Consider the following 10,000-nt stretch of genomic DNA (forward strand, 5'->3'; position numbering starts at 1 on the left):
ACAGGTACGCACGCACGCACACGCACACACAAACACACACACACACACACACACACACTCAGACACAAACACCACACACATACACACATACAAACACACACACGCACGCACAGGTGAACACACAGACACACAAACACAAACACCACACACACACACACACATGTAATGATGGGGGAAAAGGAAGAAACTCATGAGCAGCTCTTGAATTAGATGCTGCTGCAAATGTCACTGAGAATTTATAGCAATATATATTCTTTATAAATTCATACAGATTTATGTATATATCTGCATACATATGAAAGGAGCCATAGCCAACCTAGCTTGTTGCTATAATTGCACTCTTGATCTCCGTCAGAGATTAGCAGCCCTTAACGGACGAGTCGTTCCAGGCCTGCTGGTAAGGCGGTCCAAATGCCGGATGAACAGACAGATAGTCGCTCTGACCTCTGACCCCAGCGGGCTGGAATTGAATCCTGTGTTTTCTATCGACCGGCACCCCGGCAGCGGACGCCCGGGATAGTACATGGAGATTTGATTGGTTGTGGGGATAAGCGCTCACACCGGGGACAACATGTTGTCTATTGGAAAACCCGCTCGGGCTACAAACAGCACCACTATCCTTGCCGTCTATTGACCTGTTGCCTATGATCTATGACAGCTCAATATGCATAATATTGAGCAGCCAGAGTCAGACGCTTCCGCATTTGCATGCTGCAGGAGTTCTACTTATTGACTCGGCAGCAGTGGATCTTTACTTGTTTGGTTGCACATTTAATTGGGTTTACTCATCCAGACATTGAAATAAACCAGATTGAAATATGATAGTGGGAAGGAGAGAGCCTTCTATGCTACATATACGAAATATAAGTTTTATAATTATAAGGAACACAGCTTTTACATCATCTTGTGTTTTTATGCCGAATAATGTGCATAACAATGCACACATTGTTTTGAATAGCATCAAATGAAGAGTGAATTGTACTTGACATTCATATAATTGACCAGATTCAAAGCTTAATCCTTGCTCCAGTGGTATGGATATACAGTATATATATATATTCAGTGCTCAGATGCAGTTGCCAACTGGTCAAAATGGATACTAGCATGTTGTTTATGTTTTGATGTTTCAGTAAAGGAGAGAAATACTGCAATATGAGAGGAGAGTTTATACACTTTAGGAGAGGACACTCTATACCCCACACATATATATTTTTATTTAACATTACTACGTTTATTATTATTGTTCATTATCAAAGACCTATGTAGGATGCCACAATAATTATGTCTGTACTGACTCCAATTATCAGACATAACACAGCTGTAGCCTCCTCTCTTTCGCCTATGTCCATCCGTCTGTCCTCACTAGGTGCACTCCCTGTCCATCTTTCCATCTGCAATAGGTGCATTCTCTGTCCATCTGTCCATCCTCACTAGGTGCAGACGAGCCATGTGTAACTCCATGACAGCAATGAGAATATGATTTGCGACTCTGGCTGCCGCCACGTCGCCCCCATCACTCTGGTGTTGTTTTCCCCACCCAAACTCTACCCCAATTTATAAACAGTCCATTTTACACCAACGCAATTTCATTTTCTTTTCACCTCCTCCTTTGCCCCTCGTGCACTTAAATGTACACTTTTCTGCTCAATTCCGAGCACACTTTCCTGCTCAATTCCCTGTACACTTTCCTATTAAATTCCATTTGCACTTTCCTGTTCAATTCCATGTCCCCTTTCCTCTACACTTCCATGTACACTTAAATGTACACTTCGATGCACACTTCCCTGTACACATATTGTACACTTCCGTGTACACTTCCCTTACACTATAACTACTGCTATTTGTATGTTAGATATTCAGCTGCTCTTTTGTTTCCTGCTCCCACCGTATATCTGTAGGTCTGCTCAGATTGCATGCAGGTCACGGATGCCACACCGGACATGCTGCGTGCTGCAGGCCAGCGGTTAAGCGCGTCCCTGTCCACTCTAAACCAGATTGATTAAGGGAGCGGAGCGGTCTATCTCCTGGGACAACACAGAGCCCTACTAGCAGCACACCCCGCCATACCCCAGACCATCGCCGAGGCTCCACTGCAGCCGCACAACTATTTCATTAGAGCTCCAATACTGGGGGAGGGGGGATCTATGTTACAACTGTAAAGTGTGTGAGTGTGTGTGTTAGTGTATGTTTGTGTGTGTGTGTGTGTGTGTGTGTGTGTGTGTGTGTGTGTGTGTGTGTGTGTGTGTGTGTGTGTGTGTGTGTGTGTGTGTGTGTGTGTGTGTCTGCTGTGTGTGTGCATGTCTGTGTGTGTGTCTGCTGTGTGTGTGGGGGTATGTGTGGGTGTGAAATTGTGTTAAAACAAGTTTTTATGATTCAAAACATCCCAACTGCAACGGAATGATTTTAAGCAAGCAGATTATACCAGACTTGAATTAACTCGTGCTCAGATTTTCAGCAGTCAATATGTATAAAATATACCGAAAAAATCAATCACAAAAAAATGGGCTGAATATGAAATAAATAATTAGGATGCTACACAAAATACAGCTTTTTGTAAACAAAGCTTTAGTTCAAAATAAAGAATGCTCATGCTATGAAACTACACCCCAATTGTATCCTTCCTCAAATATTGCCGCTATAATATATACATATATATACAAAGGTCGTATTGTTATTCAGCCTGACATGTCTAGTGACAGCCATTATACCATTTGCATCCAGTGATGCTTCTGTGGTGACTTCTTATTGACACCCAGCATATGTCAGGCTTCTCATTATTGTGGCTCGACACACAGAGTGATTCCCTCCTCCGGGCCGACTTCAATACCCAGCGTCTGCCCCCTTCTCAGGATACCGGCAGGCGGCAGCCCTCTTTTTGATCACTATATAATACTAAAGCCTCCTTACAACCCTGTTTATCCGCTTCAATTAACCTTCAAGTGCAACTCATTGGCCTGAAATAAGCCAACGTCATTCTCCAGCATATGACAAGCTGATCAGGAACAAGTGAGTGGACCGTGACGGCTCAAAGTCATATTTTTTTACCAGAGCTTGAAATCCCTCATTTGCTAAATCAGCTGGATGATGAAGATGCAAGAGGGAGCGATCGCCGTAGAGAGTGGAATATAGAAGATGTGAAGACGCTGCAGAAGGGGATTCAAAGAACGGTGGTCAGTTCTACGCTGCTCAACACCAGCTAGCACGAGGCTGTCGTGGATACCGGCTCGGCCCAGTTCTGGGGGGCAGTGGACCGGCAGCGGACGGGAAGGGGAGGCAGAGGGAGGAGAGGGTTGGGGGCCGAGGGATCCAGGAGATGCTGGCGGGGCCGACAAGGGGGGGGGGGGGGGGGGGTAGAGGCTAGTGGTTCCAGTCTGGCTCTAGGGTCTCTGGCTCTCTTTCATTACAGGGTCAGACCAAAAGATAGACCGAAAGAAAGAGAATAAACAACAACAAGGGCAAGGGTGTTGGAGCGAGATTGAGAGGGCGGGGCCGCGGACCAATGGAGAGGGGTGGGGGGGGGGGGGGGGGGGAGGGTGTATATGAAGTCTTGTTTTATCCGCCGCGGCGCGCTCCACTGGTGATAAAGCTGACAGGACTCATTCGCTGTGATATACTGACCCCTTAGAGCGGAGACAATAGAAGAGTAGCCGTTAAACGTACCTAAGGGAACCCTGCACGTAGTGGGCAAGCCTTGTGTGGGGGGGGGGGGGGGGGGATATAATATTTATTGAATAGTTTTTCCTTCCCCCTCGGGGGAGGGCGGGGGGGGGGGGGGGGGGTATGGGGATGACATGAAGACAAGCCACCGTGCCAGAAGTTTCCCTCCATTCACGACTGGCACTCTGCGCTACGAGCCGTAAGCCAGCGAGCGCTAACCGATGTGGCTCTGTACACATGGAGCACCCAGGGAATCACAGGCCCCCAACCACTGGGTGCTATCGGCAAGCAGCTCGACAACAATTGAATTTCTATGAGTTATAAATGAAGATCCAACCCTACTGAGTGCAGCCAATAGGTATCAAGACCTTTCCTCTTGCTCGCTGTACAACGGGCTAATTATATGTAATCTCCAGCGAACCCGTCTCTCTGTGCTGGTGAGGCTAATACCGATACTGGTCATTACAGCCAGCGATGACATTTTAACACAGCTGTGTGAAATAGCGTGACCTTTAAGGGATCTATTAAAAGAGGCTGACAGGTGAAAAACCAAGAAAGACATAAAGGCACTAAGCTCAAATAATTGATATTATTTAACTTTTGCACTTTATACTTGGAATATCAAATATTAAGTTAAGCCCCGGGGGGTGATTAATTAGTTTGATGAACAGCACAAGACACATTAATGATGGAAAGGGTAGATGTTGCTGCTCTTTGACAAATTAATACGATAAGCTTTCCTCTCATTTGACATCGGTAGAGACATGAATTGAGTTAATAACATTTGTAACTACAACTGAATGTTAAGTAGCATTTGGGCCATAAATGTACTGAGGATTCAGGATTCAAGCGACGTAACAGAAGAAATGTGACATTAGGAGCATCCAGACAACCGCAAAACTTTGTGTTGTTTGAGTTTTATGTTAATTATTATCAAATCATTTGGGTCTATGAACCTTTTATGATTCAGCTATTCAGCTAATAAGTTCACAATTACAATCATACCAATTCATGTGTTGATAATAAAAAGCATATATTTATCCTCAAAAACAAGGCAACAAGGTGACGCTTGGACACAATATAAATGTGGTCTTTATTAAAAGGGTAGATTACTGAGACTACAGTCTGGTGTATGTATGTGTGTACCTGCATGTCAACTTAACCTATTTTATTCAATTTCTTCAGATTAAGACCTGTTATGTAAAGTCACACGCATTTAAAAAAGTTGCTCAGTGAATGTATACAATGACATAGGTGAGGAACTATGGGGTCATTTAGGTATGTCTTAGAGTTCAAATAAAAATATCGACCTCTTTCCCCGTTACTCAATAACAGGACATATATCTCAGCGTGACAGTGTGACTAATGTGTCGATTTGGCACAAAACAGGGCTCAGGGTTAGGGTTAGGATCAGGGTGTCGTCAGGATTATCTCTTTAGATAAATAAACAGAACACGGACGCGACCCAAGGGCCGCTCTCCTTCCAATCACAGAGCGCCCCGTCGCCGTAAACCTCTAGTCATCCCTCAATTATCTGGGAGTGTAGGGTGGAGGTGTACCCCAGAGTGGGGCTTTGGTGGGAGCTGCTGGGGTAATGGATCCACAGGAGTCTGACACCGTGCATTCTCCGGCAGCGGGTCCGTCCCTTGGAGCCCTGAGTCCTCTCTGTGTTACACCACGCCCAGGGTTTGGTCTGCTGTTAGGTAGGGACGGTGTTCTAGGTTTGGTTTGCTTTTGCTCCATGTCTAAAGGGGATCGTGTTGTGTTGTGAACGGGGAGTAATCGAAAGCAGATAGAGGTAATTATGGGTTAATGAGGTCACACCCACAATGCAGTTTGTTCTGGAGGCACACCACCCAACATGGCCCTTGAGTGAAGAGGAAGAGAGCGAGAGCACAGGGAACAGCCAGACTTGGAGCTCTGTTGAAGTTAAAGGCCTTGTGCGAAGACGAGAAAATTGAGATGGACCTCTTGGAGTTTCTGTTTTTAATAACATTGGATTACCTTTTTGGGATTTATGTGGGGGCAGTACATTTAATACCTTATTGTGAGTTTCCAACGTGTACTACTTGGCTAGAAGTCTTCATCTTGGAACTGTGCTGGGGCTAGGGACTGTGGAATTGAAAATTGTGTATTTCATTCTTTCCCTATGTCTGTATATTGTAATTTCAACAGTTTGTTTATTTATTGTCTATAGCATACCCTCCACAGATTTGCGATAGTGGTTGACTTTAAATCGGTTGATCACTGTAATCACTGTCTCTATGGGTTTTCCCATCACGTTTTCACAACTTCTGACATTTACACTGTTAGGGTGCACTCACACTAGGCCATCTGGCCGTGGCCGTTGGCCGTTTTCACACCTAACCCTGCTCAACTGGCCCCATGTTCTCTGGCCTGCATTCACACTAGGCCATCTGGCCGTGGCCGTTGGCCGTCGCAACTGTGGCCTGGCCACGGTAGGCTCTTGTACATACGTAATCACGTCGTAACACGTCATCACCAAGCGTCCGCTGCATGGACCATAATAATATAATATTTGTCCCGACACTGGGCCATTGTTCGGTGGTGTCCTCGACTTTGCATATGGTCGCGGATTCTCCCAAATACATCGGAATTCTTGTGGGTCTTCTCCAACTGTGCCTGAATAGCATCGTCTGCCCAAATGGCTAACAGACACTCGACTTCTCTATGGGACCAACGTGAACCAACAGTTGAACCGCTTGACGCCATGTTTACCGTCTAATGGGAAAGAAGGCTCGTCGTCTTCATTATGTCCATGGTCGTCGCATGGACTATACGTCATCCAGCTCAGGTTGCGTAGCCGTGCGTGTGCGCGTGTCGGCTCATTAGCATCTGTACCGTGGCGGCCCGTACCGTAGCAGCACACCTCTCCCAAGTGGCCAAGTTGGCCAGACTGGCCAGACTCACACTGGCAGATTTGAGCACGGTTAGGTGTGAAAACGGCTACGGCCACGGCCAGATGGCCTAGAGTGAGCGCACCCTGAGTGTACTTTATACACTAACAGTTGAAGTGGTCAAATAGACAGTTTTAGAATTCACAAATACCCAGGTTTTGGAACACGTCTGTGCTGTTTAGGCAACCCAGATTGAGTACTGGCATCTCATGCCATCTCATTCCCACAATGTGATTTGGTTTACAGGCCTATGTACTTTACACTTGTTCACGTGAGCTCAGCGCGCACACACACACACACACACACACACACACACACACACACACACACACACACACACACACACACACACACACACACGGCCCCCTCTCCCAGACGTCGGCGAGCGCTGAAGCGTCCCACCAGCCCCAGCAGCCAGGCCTGGCCGGCTCGTCTCTGGTTAGCCTTAATCACTCGTCTCTCTCATGACATTTGGCATGGCCGTCTGTTCGGCCCTCCTCTGGCCACTGGCCCGTCCCGTCGCCCCCGACCTTCGCAGGCAGGCCTCCCTGTTGCCTCGTCCGCGCGGGCTCCACTGTCTCCCCGTCTCTATTAAGTCATCCATCTCCCTTCCCCCTGCACCCCTTGATCTCTCTGTCAACTCGTCTTCGTTTGCTCACCCTCTGACTGCCATTCACTACGGCGCGCGCCTCGACTCGACGGGGCCTTCTCCTGCGCTTCTATCATCGTTAAATGAGGCTGCTGGACTCAACACCGTGTTAATGCTGTCGTTGTCTGTTCCCGCTCTATTTCCAGCTCCACCACTCTATGCTATAGTAAGTAGGCTATAGAAAAGTTTGGCATGTGACCCTGGCTTTGGCAATATAGTAGTCACACGAACTGTGATGACTTTTGTCGCATTAATGTGCAGCCAGCTTATCCTCCCCCTCCTCCTTTTCCCCCGCCACCAAACAAAAATCCCGACTTTAGCACCTTGGGCGCAACACGCTGTTTGATACTGCAGACAGAACACGACCTGTCAGCCGGCTGGTGTTGGTTTAGTAAACACCTAGCGTTGACTGACAGTCGTACGGCCGCAGGCGAAGCAACCGCCCGCCCCAGGGCTTCCAGCATAACGGCACACATGATCAAGCGCTCTGCAGCATTTCATTTGCAACCCTGCTTCTTAGCTGCGAATGTATCCTGCTCGTCTTAAAAACTTTGCCTCGGATCTGATGAGTCAAGAGTGGACGGGAGGTTCTTCAAAAGGGCATCAGACGCTCCCTGGGAGAGGAGGGGATAATTGAACGGAGTGAAAAAAGATAATCAATGGAGAATGCAGGAACACGTTGCAGACGAAGGGTCAGAGATAGAGAGGGGGATTTATACATTATTTAGGAGGCGCAGATGAGAATAAGGGGTGTGGAGTAGGCAGCGTATACACTGAGGAGGGGTGGAGGAGTGGAAGCGCCTTGAGATAGCTTGATCTGAATCACGCAATATTGAATGAAGGTTTTTGTTTTATTATGTTGGTACTTAGGAATGATGTCATATATATATATACATATATGTCATAATCTATAAGAGCCACGTTAAGACTACCTTATCTAGTGCTCATGCAATGACTAAATCAAAGCCTAGACCAGCTTGTTGCACAAGCTACATCCAGTCTCTTCCTCGTCTGTTTATTAAACATGTCTGGGATCTGTGTGGAGGGGGGCGGATTAGCATTCCAAGTCCTTGATGAATGAATGTTAAGAAAAAGGTAGAGAATGTTTCCTGGACTTTCTGGAGTCGGCTGAAATCCTTGTGATGTATTTCCCACCTCCCCCTCACCCTCTGTCTCCCCCCCCAAACCCCCACCCTCCCCCCTCCCATCAGCCCCTCTGTCTTTAATTAGTGTCTGGGGAATGAGGGAGTGGATGAGTGGACTGTCAATTTTCTGCATTCATTATTTATTTACCCGAGGTGTAAACTGAGTGTAGGGCTGACAGACACTGGCTGCTCCCCTGCTCCTGTGTTTAGGCGATCATCAAGCGCTGTGTGTGATAGTTGCTAATTAGACGGCAGCCTTGGGATTCGCCACTTGTCATTTATCCTCTTTTTACTTATGGGAATGCAAATATTTGTAGCAGTGATTTTTTTCTCTTTGGTGTAACGCATAAACATGAATTTGCCTTAATGAGGAGGAAGAGGGGGATATTGCTGCTTCATTCTCGGGCTGTCAGTTTGCCACTGACTAAGTTGAGAGTGCTGTGAATGCGAAGCTGGACGTTTGGAAGCTGAATGTGAGTCAATGTTACAATGGGGATGGTAAACACTGAGAAGAAACCTGAAGTCTGTTTCCGCTTTGTGTGTGTGTGTGTGTGTGTGTGTGTGTGTGTGTGTGTGTGTGTGTGTGTGTGTGTGTGTGTGTGTGTGTGTGTGTGTGTGTGTGTGTGTGTTTGTGTGTGTGTGTGTGTGTGTGTGTGTGTGTGTGTGTGTGTGTGTGTGTGTGTGTGTGTGTGTGTGTGTGTGTTTATTTGTGTGTGTGTGTCTGTCTGTGTGTGTGTTTGTGCGTGTGAGTGTGCGTGTGCGTGTGCTGGCGTGCATGCATGTGCGTGCAAATGCATATCTATAGACTCTCCCCCCCCCCTAAACACACAGCATCCACCTTGTCGATACACACACACACACACACACGTGTTTACCTGTCCGTTCTTCTTGAGGTCGGCCCACATGCTGGTGCCGTCGCCCCCCCTCATCAGCACGTGGTAGGTGAAGTAGTACACCCCTGGCAGCGGGCAGGTGAACTTCCCCGTGCTGGGCTCGTAGTAGTTCCCCACGTTGGTCACCACATCGTCAAACTTCAGCACCTCCGTGCCCTCGTGCTGCTTGCGTAGCCCGGCGTAGAAGGCGATCTTTGGACTGTACAGAGACGCGGTGTAGCCCCCGGGGCCCGGGCCCGGAGGCCCCTGGGGCCCCGGTTTACCCGGCTCTCCGGGGGGTCCTTGGGATCCCGCCGGGCCGGGGCTCCCCGGCGGGCCCCGGAGGCCGCTCCTGGACCGCCGGCCGGAGGAGAAGTCCTGAGGGGGGGGCGACACCGCCGCCAGCTCCTGGCCCGCCAGAGAGGTCGGGTAGTGGTCGCACACCGTCTTACAGCTCCCCCGCATTTCAAAGTGGCTGCCGGCTCCGCCCCCCTTGGTGGTGTGGACCAACAGGGGGATGGCCACCAGCAGTACCAGCACCATGGCCACGCCCACCGCAGCGCCGATGACACGCTTCCTGCGACTGAGCCGGGAGGTGGCCAGCGTCAGGAAGTCCTCCTCTCCCCCCTTGGCGGGGACGGGGCCGGCCAGGATGGCGCCTCTCAGAGCAGCGCTGGGTGAAGTGGGGTGGAGGGAGGGTCGGAGGGCGCAGCACCCAACACCGTCACACCGAACACAGCAGGAAAAGACCGGTCCACA

The 10,000-nt window shown here is 48.6% G+C and overlaps 1 protein-coding gene across 1 annotated transcript in view; it reads right to left on the bottom strand.

Moving 5' to 3' along the window:
- c1ql4a (complement component 1, q subcomponent-like 4) overlaps positions 1–9,790 on the bottom strand; it is a 10,014-nt gene extending 224 nt beyond the window's left edge. The window contains exon 1 of the mRNA XM_056601365.1: positions 9,245–9,790. Coding sequence (XP_056457340.1) covers positions 9,245–9,784 — 540 coding nt within the window. The 5' untranslated portion in view covers positions 9,785–9,790. The remainder of the gene's footprint in view (positions 1–9,244) is intronic.
- Positions 9,791–10,000: the final 210 nt, after the last annotated feature.

This window comes from Gadus chalcogrammus, chromosome 1, assembly GCF_026213295.1.
Source record: "Gadus chalcogrammus isolate NIFS_2021 chromosome 1, NIFS_Gcha_1.0, whole genome shotgun sequence".
In the NCBI taxonomy this organism is placed as follows: domain Eukaryota; kingdom Metazoa; phylum Chordata; class Actinopteri; order Gadiformes; family Gadidae; genus Gadus; species Gadus chalcogrammus.